Here is a 15,765-nt window from a genome sequence, read left to right on the forward strand (position 1 = left end):
TCTAGTAATCTTCCCATTTAAAAGGGATGAAGTAGTGTCTAAGGATAACACTTTCACGGAAATATTTCTAGAATCAGTATTGCCAAGAAAAGTGCACAATAATCCAACAAATCCAACTATCTGTATTTCTAAAACCAACTCTACACTAAAACCAGAATAACTATCAGAAATATAGGGGGCGCCTGGGTGGCGCAGTTGTTAAGCGGCTGCCTTTGGCTCAGGGCGTGATACTGGCTTATGGGATCAAGCCCCGCATCAGGCTCTTCCACTATGAGCCTGTTTCTTCCTCTCCCACTCCCCCTGCTTGTGTTCCCTCTCTCGCTGGCTGTCTCTATCTCTGGTCAAATAAATAAATAAATAAATCTTAAAAAAAAAAAATAACTAATTTTCTACTAGTACTTTCCATTATTAAAAGATCAGATTTAAAACTAATCCCTACAGACTGCCTTTTCATTTATATCTCAATGATAAAAACAAGTATAATAAGATCTAACAGTACTAGGAAAAGTTTCCAAATATGAAATTTTTATTTCAACTGTGTCTTATAATATACTTTGAATCAGCTTCATGCTAATAATTAAGTGGTACTTTTGATTTTTGGAGTTTTCATTTCATTCCCATCCCAAAAAAGTGAAGTTGAAAAGTACACAAACTCCACAGTGCAACCATAGTATCAAACTAACAAAACAAGTTCTATAATTTGTAAGAGTTAAACCCCTGAACAAGAAATAATGAAAGTAACCTATTACTTAATAAAATATCTTAAGGAATTTGTATCAGTTCTTAAAGCAAGAAAGTAATACCATTACATATACTGCTAACTTAATCACACAGGGGCAATACACCTAATCCAACATTCGGTTCCACAAAGACTTTATTAGCCTACAACATGCCTTCATCACATAAAGCTACTTCAGATCTCAAGTTGGCCTATAATGCAATCTAATTTCTGATAAGATGATTGATTTATAAATAAATTACACTGAGAACAAAAGTGATCTTCAAATCAAGACCCAGAAAAAATTAGAAAGGTGAATATTTTTTACCATCCCCAAGAAATCAACTCATTTACTCATTCTTTGCTCTATTTCTAACCTTCTCATTTACTTAAGGAAAATCTTAGTTAATTATCAATCATATGTAACAAGTTGTTAAAGAAATAAAAATGAAAAATACCAATACCCCCTTCAAGCGCTCATATTTTAACTTAGAAAAATCCTGAATATAAACTATAGGGTCCATATAAACATTCAAAAACAATATCCAATATCTTAATATGAATAAATATACTCATAAACCTAACCCCGTATACCTTTAGAAAAACCCAAGTAAAAAGCACTTATATGAAAGCACATAAGAAAATGAACATTAACTCGAATATTTAATTTTATTCCCCATCATTAAATTATTGATACCATTTTTACATAGACATATAGCTGCAGTATAAAATACTTAACTGTAAAATGTGTAACTTAATATATGAATAAAACTTACTGTCATCCATCTGGAGACTTGGTGGGCAATAGAATTTTTTATGGGTAATTAAATTTGGTAATCCTCTGAAGAGACTGCGGCATAATTTACATTCAAAAATAGTGTCCACGTCTTTTAATAAAATGTGCTTAAGTTGTTTAGTTCCTGAAGGAAAAAAGAAAAGAAAACTTAACACAAAAGGTAACTTTAACATGCATTTTTAAACTGGGCAACCACGGTTGACAATCCAAAGTGTAATTACTCTTTGCAAACAAAATACAGGCATTGCCAATTTCCACCATACTGTATTCAGAACTAAGTTATAAACTAAATTCTAAGTAAAATTCTATCATCATCTGGATGTTAAAATTGATATCCTTGGGGCGCCTGGGTGGCGCAGTTGTTAAGCGTCTGCTTTCGGCTCAGGTGGGATTGAGCCCCACAACAGGCTCCTCTGCTGGGAGCCTGCTTCTTCCTCCCCCACTCCCCCTGCTTGTGTTCTCTCTCTCGCTGGCTGTCTCTCTCTGTCAAATAAATAAATAAAATCTTTAAAAAAAAAATTGATATTCTTTTTCTAATTCAGCAGCCAATCAATTCTTAGGATATCCCAACTGTGGTTCCAATATCTGGCTGATCATCACAATAACCCAGGAATAAAGAAGTACATGACCCACCTCTGGAGATTCTGATTCAATAGATCTGGAAGGGGAAAGAATTAAACATGCCCCTCCCCCCCACCCCCTACTCCTTGCCAAAATTTCTGGCTGGTTCCTATAGCTCCCTTCTGCATTAAGATGTGAATATGGAGTTCTGTAATGCGTTTTTCCTGATTCCTTAAAGAAGTCAAAACTGTGTCACAAGATTGCCTGTGACTTTTCTTTTTAAACTCGGCTCAAATTACTTCAGGTTCTGGGCCAACATGGGATTATGGTCATTGAGGGTCAGAGTAGAGAATCCTTATCCATAATTTGAATTTTGCTTAGGCCTCTTGATACCACTATAAATTTATTCAAAGCCTTTCTCCCTCAAAAACTCACTCCAAGTGCAATTAATTAGATACTGATAGTTTACAGTTTAAACTAATTTAAAGCCTGTCTTCTCCACTAGATCATAAACTCCAAAGCAGCCAAGACCAAACCTGTCTTATTTACAACTACAAAGTAATCAGCTCTAGCATTGCTCAATAAAGATTAGTTGAAGAAATGCCACTGATGCAGGGAATCTAAGCATTGTGACAGAAGATGAAAAGGCAGGAAATATAAATAAATGGCAATGAGCATCCAATCTTTAAAATAAAAACATCCACCAGGAATAAAACACAAGCAGAAGATCTTTTGTCATTATTTCCTATAGGTTTTTGCCACAGGTAAATTGACAAAATTGATCTGCCATGCTTTACTAATTAATTAACCTTTAATTTCCTCAAATAAAAAAGATGATAATAATATTGACTTCTAGAGGAAAAAACAAATGTGTCCCGAAAAAAACTTTAAAACTATCTAGGTGCAAAGTGTTCTTCCATCATTCCACAAGTACTTGACACTCTGTTAAAGCTCTGGGACCACTAAAGAGTAAACACACTATACTATCCATCTTGTAAAATGAACAAGCCAAAGTAAACCTATCTTAGAGAATCATAAAAGAAAATATGAACCTAAATCCCAGAAAAATTAAATCACACATGTGGATTTCTACTGGGAAAAAATAAATATAATGAAATCATTTCCACCATTTCTCAAATCCAAATCAAAAGGTTTACTGCACTAAACCATATTACCACAAAATCAGAAAACATAAATTTAAAAAGATTCAGAGGACAGCCAGAGTATTATTTATATAAAAGTAAATTCATACACACACACACACACACGCATGCACACATGCATTTTCTTAGTCCACTTCACGTTACAAAATATACTGGCAATAGACTAACATGTTTAGTTCATAGCTAACCTCCTAAGTGATTGAAAAACTATGAGAGGTAGACTGATGATAAAAATATTTTAGATAAACCTAACATATCTACATGTAATTCCCAAGAAGTATAGTTAAGTGTAGTACCAGTAGGAAGAAAAGAGAAAATTTTGCCCACTTTAATTCTAAATTGAAATACCTGCTAGGCCCATACTAAAGATTCAATTCTGCCTTTTAAAGATAGTCAAAAAAGACTGAAGAGGAATGCAAAAACAAGCTAAACTAGGTTTAAGAACTTAGTTGAAGACTGAAATAGAAAATATGAGGTTATATATAAAAAATAGTTACTGCTAAAAATATAAGACTGCATCCCTAAATCAGAGATCTTACTTTGTCCACCAGGCTCTCTCAACCATAAAAATTAATTAAAAATTTAAAAAATCTACATAGAGAGAAATAGATATTCTTGTTTAGTCCTAGTTATAGAACATTCAGCAGAGTGTATATTCGTTTCCAATAGCATCCCCCTAAAAAAATCTCTGGCTCTAACCTTAAATAATCAATCTTAATTATCATTCACAAATGCTCCCCCCACCCCATCCCACCTACACACACACACACACAAACACAGCAGTCGATGCAGGTTCATCAAATTTCTTTCAGAGCCATGGGTTCACCAAATTGTTTCTCTCTCTATCACTTTTCAGGCCTTCACCTATACTTTTTCCCTCTCTGCCTGTAACAATTTCCCACTTCCCTGGTCTGGCTCACTTCTAGTAATCTTTCAAACTCTGGGGCGCCTCGGTGGCTCAGTTGGTTAAGCGACTGCCTTTGGCTCAGGTCATGATCCCGGAGTCCCAGGATAGAGTCCTGCGTGGGGCTCCCTGCTCACTGCTCAGTGGGGAGGCGGCTTCTCCCTCTGACCCTGCCCCTCTTACGCTCTCTCTCCCAAATAAATAAAATCTTAAGGAAAAAAACAAAACACTCCAGGTTAGAAGTCACTTCCCCCAGGAAGCCTTCTGATTCCTGGTTTTTGTTACAAATTCTTCACCCCCTACTCCCACAGCACCCTATACATCTGTACTATATTATCCCACTATCTTGTAATTAATTATTTTCCTGTAGTCCCATTAAACTGGAAGCTCTAAAAGGACGGAGAAGAAAGCTTTAATGCTCACCCACTATATTCCCAGCCCTGAGGCTATGCCTGATTGAGGTTTGTTAAATGACATACTAGAGAGCTCCACGTTTCAGGAAACCTTCTCTATAAATGATTTTTTTTTAGTCTATGTGAAATTGCCTGGGAAGTCAAAAAAGAGACCTCAAAGATTTTCTAATTCAACTTACACATTTTACAAGTGAGAAAAATAAGATGTTGCCCATTCCATAAATACAGACAATAGAAGTTCTTCCCTAAGTTAGTTTTAGTTGCCATTTAATGTTTTGTTGTTTTTCCCAGGTGGTCATAATGGCTTTGGTCATAATGGTCTTGTCAGCTACCATTTTGTGACTGCTTTGCTAACACTTAGACACAGCCAATAACGGTGCCTCTGTCAACAGCTAAAACTTTCAGTCACCTAAGACAACAGACATGGTCATCTAGACAGCAACATAAAGTTCTTCCACTGCCCTTGATTCTGAAAGAGACCCATGCTATCTTATTCCTAATTATTCCTTTTCCTGTATTAGTAACTTTTTCTTGCCCTAGGTTTTAAAACTATCTCAGAAGTCACTGTTTACTGATCACATAGGTCATTAATCAGTATCTTTCAAAAAAAAAAAATAGCCCTCCAAAGGGTAAGGCTTTTGATGCCTAGAAATTAACTAATTAGTGAATATTTCAGATTCTCGTAATAGGTGCTCAGTAAAAATTACTTAAACCTTATCAAGGGTTTAGTCATGTGCTATTCCTTAATGTCAAATACACTGTATGTACTGAGAAAAATGTTTACAAGATTTTTTTTAAAAGGAATCAGTATTCAGTTTCACATTAGGGTGGATGGCAGTCACTTTACATGATGTGATATTAATTCTAACTCTTCTGTGCCAAAGATAAGCTTTCATTTTTTTTCCCTTAATATATGAATATGTTGGTCAACGACCATTTTAGATTATAGCAGTAATGATTTTTAAATGGTATACTGCTTGCTTTCTGATGATTCACATATAAGCTCAATCATTTTTAGCATGATTGTTTAAATATAGTATCATCTCAACAGTGCAAGCAAATCTGTAATTCCTGTCAAAACTAATTTCCAAAGCCAGTATATGCAGGAAATCTCTAACTGATCATCCCTCAACAAAACTTCTTAAAGGTAAAAAATAGGGAAAACTTAAGAAAATTTAAACTGATTTTGTACCTACCACCTGCAAGAGTTGGTTAAAAAAAAAAAGGTTAATTACGGAACATTGCCACGTACTACAATAAATTTATAAGCAGAATAAAATTATTCAAGCGCCTACTTGGTGAATCTTTTAGTTTAGTCCCACAAACATTTACTGGACACCTATTAAATATGAGGTTGCAATGCTATTCACTGGAAACATGAAAGTGAAGGATCTGATCTGTGCCCTTAAGAAATTCCCAGACAACTATAAATGTCTGCTCTTCTAGGAACATAGCCTCAGATGACATGCTCTGAAGAATGTAAGAACAACAAATCAAACAAATTTAAACAGTACAAAACCAAACAAAACAACAAACTCTTCTAAGAAGTTAAATGACCAAACCTAAGATGATAATAACAATAGCAAATACCACACAAAGCTAATTCTCGTTTTTCACTATAATTTACTCCTCCCTAAGAGAAAAGATGCCCTTCCTGGTACATAGTAGTAGTGTATTTCATAGACAGAATCTTTTTTCTATGATATTACATATAATCTTTTACAGTATTATGTATTTCAAGGTTTCAAAAAAATGGTGTCAACTTCATATGAAAGACCAGTTTTGAATACCAGACTAAATAATTATCCTTCTCTTTTCTCCCCATTTTTCTGTTTCTAATCTTAGGGCATTCAATAGCTCCTTTGCCTCTACCAGAAGATTAAAAGACTAAGAAAGAATATTAAGCTCAATTAAATCGATTTTAATAAATGTCTCATGGAAGTACACCTTTGTTGTTGTTGTTGTTGTTGTTGTTGTTACTTAAAATTCTGTTTCAGTTTGGAGAGAGAAGTCAGGAAAAAAGGAAGCTAAAATAAAAGTGTCAATAGAAAGGAGGGAAATTTGAAGACACTAACTCACAGATGTGATCCTAGAAGGACTAACAGAGCTAAAGCAGCACCCAAGCAAAAGGCAGGGCCCGGTAAAGATAGTACCAGAAACCAGGGATACAGAGCAAACAGCATGTCTCAAAGTCATCCAACCATCAGGGATTTCAGAGTAGAAAATCTGTAGGTTGGAGCAAAATAGGCAGCCTTCTAAAAAAATTGAGATATCGATCTGTGGACAGATGTCAAACAACACTGAAATGTACTCTTAATAAAGCAAAAATACATAACAGTGTGCAGAATAAGCCACCACACAATGGGGGAAAAGTGAGGGATATATGCTTGTATATGTATATAGGGTCTCTGGAAGAAGATACACAAATCATGCAGCAGTGGTTGCCTGAGCAAAGAGACTTTTTTTGTATTTTTATATATCCTTTTATACTTCCTTATTATTTTTAAACCACAGGCACTTATGACTTAATCCAATAATATTACTTATTCCAGTGTAGGAATATTACTTAATTCCAAAAAGAAAAATCTATTCAAATTAATTTACAAGTGAAGCAGCCAGAAATAAAAAGATATCAAGAGGTCAAGAACGATTTATCATTAAAAACCAGAAAAACAGTCCAAAGCAAAAACTGAAGTGTGAGGCAAAGAGAACAAGTTAAAATTGATCAAGCAGTCAGTAGAACACACGTAGGACTGGTAGACCTAAAAAATGAGTTAACTCCTTCCTCAGCCTTTTATGAACTTCCAGTTTGGGTAGGAATTAATACCAGGTCATAGAAAGCCCAGTGTAGACAGGAGGTGAGTCACTTAGAAATGACACAGTAGCTTAAGACGACTATCTGAGCTTGAAGATTAAGCTAGATATCCTAACACATTACTAATGCCCCCCGTGACTTAGCCTCTGTAAGTTAACAAAGGTAAAAGCAGAGAGTTCGGATAGTTCTTTAAACGCAATGTGTGTGACCCAGCTATTAATAGAGTCTAGAAAGGAAGGAGTCACTGAAGGTGTGGTTAGGAGTAGAATGGGACCAGGAGTAGAATGGGACCAGGAAGAACTTAAAGGGTCAGAATGGATCTTCGTCCCTAAGTCATGTGCCCCAAATTTCCATTCTCTCCTCCCAAAGTTTCAGTCAGCCAGGGCTTGGATACTTCAGTGCTAAAGAGCTACCTCAGCAAGCTTTAGATTACACAGATAAGTAAGAGATTACAATCTTGAGGAAATTAAAATTGCTTAGTTCTGAGACACATTAATGAAGAATTCCTTTTTTCAAATCCAAAATTAGTTCTTTGTACTGCTAAGCATATTTCTAAATCACTTCTAATTTAAATTATTGGGTACTTAGAATTAAATTTATAGTATTTTCAGAATTCACCTAAATAAAACATAACTCAGAAGGCAAATGTGAATTTGAAAACGTCAAAAGAGGATATTTAAAAAAGAACTTTTTACCCATTTCACAGACCCTTTTCTTTAGATTGTAAAGAAATAGCAAATACAGAAAAAAGACATGAGCACAGTACAAAAGGAAAACAATTTCTAAATATTCATCTTCCAAAGTTAAACACAGATTTTGAGAACAGGATCCTCTTGAAAAGGTATATTTTACAAGACCAAGCATTTATGAATGAACCAATTCTAACTTCTTAATCAAATAACACTATAATAAGCTGAAGTAGTATAAAATAATCTTATTTGTTCCAAATTTTGGATTTTAAAAAAGAAACCTCTATGGGTGCCTGGGTGGCTCAGTCAATTAAGGATGTGACTCTTGATTTCAGCACAGGTCATGATCTCAGGGTTTTGAGATGGAGCCCCACATCTGCCTTCACACTGGGTGTGAAGGCTGCTTAAGATTCTCTCTCTCCACCTCCCTCCCCACTCCCACCCTTCTCTTTCCCTCTCTTAAAAAAGAAAAAAAAGAAAAAAATGACCTATAGCAAAGAATATCATTAAATGTGAAAAGCTATTAACTTCATTTCCATGAGAAAGAACAAAAAAATTATCTATTTAAAGTAGCTAAAAGAAACTCTTAATATGACCAGAAACTAACCATTCTTCTGTTATGCCAGAAATATATAATAAATACTGCCCCGAGTAAGTAAAATTTTAATTGTATTTATCATAGAAAAATCTGACCTATCAGTTACTTCTGTTAACAGAAATAAAAACAACAAAAAAACACCCTAAAACAGGTTATACCACCATTCAACATGAGCAAGGCATGGGTATACACTCGATACTTACTGAATTAAATATACATAAAAGCAATGCCACGAGGATTGTTTAAAGTGGTTGATTAAAAATCCAAGAAACAGGGGCACCTGGGTGGCACAGCGGTTGGGCTTCTGCCTTCGGCTCAGGGCGTGATCCCGGCGTTGCGGGATCGAGCCCCACATCAGGCTCCTCCGCTGTGAGCCTGCTTCTTCCTCTCCCACTCCCCCTGCTTGTGTTCCCTCTCTCTCTGGCTCTCTCTGGCTGTCTCTATCTCTATCGAATAAATAAATAAAATCTTAAAAAAAAAAAAAAAAAAAAAAATCCAAGAAACAGATCTCAGAAAGTCAGAAATTTTAAAAAAAATTATTTTAGATGAAGGAGCAATCTATTTCTTAGATACTAAAATAAAGGAAATATATGCTATTTCTCTTTACAATGACTTAAAAACAAGCACCTCAAAGCATTTATCATTAAAAAAACAAGTGGTTACATATAAATTATCTTTTCCTTCTAATCTCAGAAATTTTTCATTAAAATAGTAAGCTTTAGAATAATAACAAAAGATATTCTAATCCTTTAAGTTTCCATCAGTTGGGTGTCCCATCAATCATGTGTTGTTTGCTTACTTCTATCTGACTCAATAGTCTGCAATGTCAGAGAAGCCAAAGCTACAAAAGGTGGTTAAGCGGACCGTAAGAACCACAGAAACCTAAGATCTCACTGAGAAAGGAGTTCTAACAGTCCTCAGTCATGTATATGCAGTAAGCAACGCCTATTTTAAAGCACTGGATTGCAACTGCACAAATACACATATTACACATGCAATTATTATAATAATCTAATAGAAAGTAAAGCTAAACAAATGTATCCAAAGAGACCAGGAACTGGAGTAAGTATTTTTCCTGTCTTGTGCTCTATCAAAAGATGTTGAAACTCCAGAGTTAGGCAGGAGGTGAGTCACTTAAACAGAGATGATAAAGTAATTAATCTAGAACAAGTGACATCTCAGACATTCTGAATAATAATCTACTCTGCCAGTGCTTATAAAGACCCAGTATAATTTACTACTGCCCGTTGAGGGTTTACAAAGATATGCCAAAAAAACAACAATAAATTGTTAAGAAAAGGCACATTACCAATAAAGATACCACATACATTTCTTTAAACCATATTAAATAATTTTATTTCTATATTAATATATAATATATAGTACTGAAAAAGAATCTAGATCAAGTCAATATTTGTTCAACCACTTTTTAAAAATACGACAATTAAAAGTATTCTATAAAATCAATGTATACATTTTAGTATTTTTAAAAAATTAATTCTAAGGATTTCTAGGTAGTTTTTAACTATTATGTGAAGATTGAAAAATACATCCTAAAACATTCATACCTGATCGAAAGCACTCAATTATTTGTTGAATACCAGATTTGGATGTCTGTAGTGGTTGCTGTAACAAAGGAGCATCTCCAGGTTCCAGGATATAAACTACATGGAAGACAAACACCCACCCCAATCCCCACAAAAAAAGGGTTATTTAAATCATTTACTATTGAAGTAAAACAATGGTTTGCTACAATCATGTTAATGATAATCACACTTGTTCATATATACTTCACCATCATCTTTGTAAGGCAAAATGAAATAATGGGAAAAAAATACCTAAAATTATTCTCAATTCAAGGCTAAATTAAAGCTACTTAAGGCTTCAAATGCAAAGATTTACTATTTTGGCATTATTTACTATATATTCGTCATGTTTGCCTTATTATTCCCCTTGAAGAGGAACCTCTGTATTTAATCAAAATTCTAGGGCAATGATGTCCTAGCCACATCTCATAAACCATTCCAGAACCCTCTGGACAATCTAGTACAGCTCTCTTGGCAATTACGAGAGCAAAACTCAAAACCACTGCCTAAGGAAAGAACTAGTGAAGTGCACAATGACAGATGTTCAAGAATGTTCACTGCAGCACTCTGCAGCACTGTAAATAACAGAGAAAAAATTTCAAACAACTTAAAAATCTCTCAATAGGAACCAGACTAAATAAACTATGAAATACCCCTACAACAGAATCCTTCATGGCTGTTAGTGAGCATAAGCGAGATCTACATATACCAACAACAAAGGATGTCAATAACAGATTGCTGAGCAACAAAAACAGGTTAGAGAATACGATCTCACTTCTATTAATATATGTTTCAACAGATACAGAAAGAAAGAAATTTAATGTATATATGTGTGTGTACGTACAGACACTAATATAAACACAAGAAGTCCGGTGGGATATCAACAAGGCTTCTGTCAGGGTGGACTTTACAGGGGTGCTTTTCATTTTCGGCCTCACACTTTGCTAGTGCTTCAGAGCCTAGGCTTTTGGAAGTGTGCATGTTAAAACACACACACACATTTTCATAATAAGTAAAAATAATATTTCCACTTAAAAATAAAAAGGTTCATTTTCATATACAGAGGTCCGCTTTCCAAAATTCTCAGATTCACAGTACAATCATATAATAAATTAGATTATGATAATATGAAACAAGGTAACTTGAAAAGGAAAACAGTTTTTCCGTCAGATACCAAATAAAGAAAAGGTTGTGGCAGAGAAAAACCAGCCATTTTAATTAACTTTTTTCAATATGTTATAATAGTCTACTCAACTATTACCACCTTAAGCCAGAATCATCCACTCTGGGAAAACAGGGAGGATTACTTCAATAATGTGTGCTGCTACTTACTGCTTCAGGGCCTGGTCTTGGGCAGCATTTGGCTTTCTCATAAGGGGGCTAACGCTGTTGTGCTATGTATACAGACACAGCCTTAGACTCTCTGTTAAGGCTTCAAGTCTTGCGCTCAGTGTACACAAGTGGAAGAAACTTGGTCTCAGGACCACGTCATTTTATTAAGTACAACTTTCCCAATTTTAAGAGATACATTAGGAGTATTTTAAATGAATTAAGAAGCACACACGCACAACTCATTTTGAGAACATCTGACATTGGCTCTACCTGCAGCGATTAAAAATATAGACTCCATACCTGGACTTCCTACACTGAAATTTTTTTCTGACATTTATTAGATACAACTAAGGCAAATTAAATTCTCTGATCTCTTTCTCATCTCTAAAATGGGGATAATAAAAGTACCTAAATCATAGGGTTGTATGATGATTAAATGAGCTAATGCAGGTAAACTGGTTAAAACAAAGCCTAGGATACAGTAAGTGTTCAATAAACGTTCTATCACCACCACCACCACCATCATCATCATGTACAAATTGTTTTCTGACACCAAAAACTGAAAAACTGTTTCTAAAATCTAAGAGAAGTAGAATTCAACCCTTTAAAGATGCAATAGCAGAAGTTCGTAAATTAGACTGATGATATCATTTATTTGGATTAGATGGATCTCTTTTCACTATTTGTACAAAAGAACTGACAACTGTTTATAAAAAATAATGATAATAACTACAAAAGAGAGGGTAGAAACTGTACAATTGTAAAGAACTAAAAGCATCAAGGTTTGGTTCTGTAAGTAGAAAGAATTCTAGAAAGGGAAATTTTAAAAAAACGGTAATGAATAAGGGAAGGATACGGAGAAAAAATGGAAAATTGTCCTTAGAGTCCCCTTTCCTCATTTAAAAACGCTCCAGAGAACTTTCTATAATACACCAGCTTCCATTTCCACATGAGAACATCTGATTTCAAAGCTAGAGCAAAATTTTGTTACCTAATCACCTTCAGAATACTGCTACCACTAAACACATCAACATCCTGAGACACCATTCAAAATAACCCCAGTTAGTTATCCATGGACAACATCCACTTAGTACACAGATCTGTGTAGTTCCCACTGTAAAAAAAAAAAAAAAAAAAAAAAAAAAAAAAAGATTCTTCATTTGAAAACATACTCTCAACCCTAAAAAACATCATATATTAGTATTTTATAGACATTTCCTCTAACATACCCTATTATCCCTCCCAAGATCAGATTACACGACCATTAGGAAAAAAGCCATGATCTCCCTCCAATCAAAACAACCAAACCCTCAGAAGTTAACATCTGTCTTTACATCCTCCCAAGAACATACTTCCCAGAATCAAATACCTACTTTTGTAACACTCTCTCCTACCTTAAAAAAAGCCCCTTAAACTAACTTTCTGCTTATGATGTCTGGGATATACTTACAAATAACAGAGGGTAGGGAAGCAGTGGGAGGGTGGAGAACGGAACTATGGAGAAGGGAGAATACAGACCAAAAGAGATTGTCCATGTATTGATGTGCTGAGTTGTATGATGCTTACAAGTTCCTTACACCATTCTACTTTTGAATGTTTGAAAAGTTCTTTAAGAAACATTCTTAAAACTAAGAAAGTACTTAACATACATAGACAGATTGTACTGTCTATACAATCTTACAAATTGACCCATCTTATCAAGGCCTCCTCAGGAACACACTGCTCAGGGACCAGCCCCACTATTCATAATTCAAAAGAGGCTAGACCTCTGATGATTGCCTATTAGAAGAATTTCTCAAACACCATGTCATCTTCTTCCCTCCATCTGAAGGCACCCTCTTTTAAAAACTATCATAACATATTCCTCTCAGTACTAGAAATATCCTCCCACACAGCATTTACCTTCCTCTGAAATAATGACAATTAACTATCCTATAAATTAACAAACTTCTAGCTTTCCACCAAACTAATCTTCAGAAAGTGTTAATTCTAGCTAAGAAAGCAAAGAAACACAAACTACTTGTGACCTGGTAGTCTGAAAAAATAAACTACATTGAAAAAGTTTCTGGTAAAGAAAAGTTTAATTTTTAAAATTAAGGCAACTTATATGATTTCTTGTTAATGAGGGAGAAAAAAGCAAAGACGTTCCAATACATATTTAAAAGTTCAACTTTGAAAAACATCTTTTAAAAGACATTAAAGTCTCTAGAAAACTTTAATTATCAGAATACACTAAATAAGGTATGGTCACAGATTATTTACTTGTCTATATCTATTTCTTCCCACTCAAAAGTTCTATGAAGGAATGAACTCTAACATCTGTTAGATCAACACTTACATCCCCATTGCCTTGGACAGTGCCTAGCACCTAATAGGTGCTCAATAATTATTTGTCAAAGAAATAAAGAAGTAAATGAACACCTAAACTTCTTCCTAAGGAAGTTTTATTTAAAATGATTTCATTTCAACTACATGACTTGAAATGTTCTCAAAAAAAAAAAAAAAACTGGAATAAAAGATCAGTATAAAAGCATTCACAGCCTTCTACTTCAAAACTAACGAACTCCATTCAATATTTGATAAAATATAAATGACACACAAAATACACAAAATATGCAGTATGAAGGGGTGCTGAAAATAGATAGGTTGGGGCAGTCAAACAGAAACTGGATTCCATCTTGGGACTATATTATTAGCAGAGATAAGTTATTACCGATTTCCAGTAAACCAGTGGGGGCTATAGGGACATATACAAATTTTTTCTCATGTGTACCAAAGTTTTGTGAAAATGGGAGTTCTTCCTCTATACCACTACCATTTTTTCCCATTAGTCAAAAAAGTCCTCTATTTGAACTCTACTGTGACAGAACAAGTACATTAGAGCAGTTAAAATACTCCAACAAAAAAACAAGCAAAAGCATAAAGAGTCCTAATAACTTTTAAGTCAAAAATAATGATAAACACCTGCCTTTAAACTCGAATAGAAGAGGCTTTGTTTGGTTTAGCGACATATGTATTCAATGATTCCCTTTTAAGTTGTACCTCTGAATGTTTGGAACAAAATATACCAAACTTCTAATAACTAGAAAAACTCAAGTTTATATACCACACTTATCAAGTTAAAATTTTCTAATATTCTTCAAGAGACTCAAAAAAGGAACTTTTTCATTCCATAAATCCAACTAAAAACAGTTCTACTGAATAAACTATCCTAAAAATACTCGTACATTCTACCTAAATAACCAAATTTTTTATTTTGCAATACAGTATATTCTGTGCAAGAAAATTTTTAAAGGTTGCAGTCAGCAAAACCTGATTCTTCCAACAAGCGGAGTTTAACTTTTTTAGCCCAACTAAACTCATTTTCAGGCTTTAACCACTATTCTGTGATAAATATGTGTAAGAAACTTAATTCTTAAAAGTTTAAATGAATCCACTCTCACGAAGACATGTATTCTGCTACCTATTTTCTTCTATATCTTGTTTTAAACATTCAAAGGACACGGAGTATACTAACTGCAGGCTGCCTGGAAAGAAGGAAAGGGAACTGAGTGATCTTGTGGAAAAGATTTAAGGTGACACTCGCAGTACTTTTTTTTAAGGGATCAAGCAGGGGAGACCTCTTGTTTGTACAAGCTTCTAGCTTCATAACTAGTTTTATGCCGGGGAAAATTATAGCCTGCTTACTTAGAAATGACTTCTTGGGCAGGAGGAAAAGAAAACTGGAAGGAAACACAAGGCAGAGTGGCTCTGACGCAGGGCAAAGTGACCGGAGGAGAAAGGGGTATATACCTGGTTCACAGCATCCGTGATGATGGTGGTCAGTCTGACAGTATTTGTCCCTTAAAGGCATTTTCAGTGGGCGAGACCTACTTTCCTTTCACTGTAAGAAGCTCTTCATTGCGGCTTGGCTGTTGAAAGAAGCACAAATCCGTCACTCACCCAGAACTTCCTGGGGGGGCTCTGGCTATATTTACCAGATACGTTCCCTCCACCCGCCCTCCGTTTTCCCTCCACGGACCCGTACCTTCCTCTAGAACCTAAAAAAGAAAAACGCACGAAGGCTTCTCCAGCCCAAACTCCGGCACAGGTTCATCGCCCTACCCGGAAACGCAGCCTGGGGCGCGCAGCGCACGGCGAGGGCCTGGCCGGCTGCGCAGGCGGCAGCGGCCTCGCCGGGCCCGGGCGGG

The 15,765-nt window shown here is 35.2% G+C and overlaps 1 protein-coding gene across 5 annotated transcripts in view; it reads right to left on the reverse strand.

Moving 5' to 3' along the window:
- Window positions 1-15,765, reverse strand: part of ZNF800 (zinc finger protein 800) — a 44,631-nt gene that overhangs the window by 27,545 nt on the left and 1,321 nt on the right. For 3 of the 5 annotated variants that reach the window (XM_034671456.1, XM_034671451.1, XM_034671446.1), the window contains exons 2-4: window positions 15,368-15,486; window positions 10,226-10,321; window positions 1,495-1,638 (exon numbers count right to left, since the gene is read on the reverse strand). In XM_034671456.1, coding sequence (XP_034527347.1) covers window positions 1,495-1,638; window positions 10,226-10,321; window positions 15,368-15,428 — 301 coding nt within the window. In that variant the 5' untranslated portion in view covers window positions 15,429-15,486. Of the gene's footprint in view, window positions 1-1,494; window positions 1,639-4,734; window positions 5,575-10,225; window positions 10,322-15,367; window positions 15,487-15,765 lie in introns of those variants that run through there. The other 2 variants (XM_034671460.1, XM_034671467.1) reach the window with 2 other exon arrangements.

This window comes from Ailuropoda melanoleuca, chromosome 1, assembly GCF_002007445.2.
Source record: "Ailuropoda melanoleuca isolate Jingjing chromosome 1, ASM200744v2, whole genome shotgun sequence".
Taxonomy (NCBI): Eukaryota; Metazoa; Chordata; class Mammalia; order Carnivora; family Ursidae; genus Ailuropoda; species Ailuropoda melanoleuca.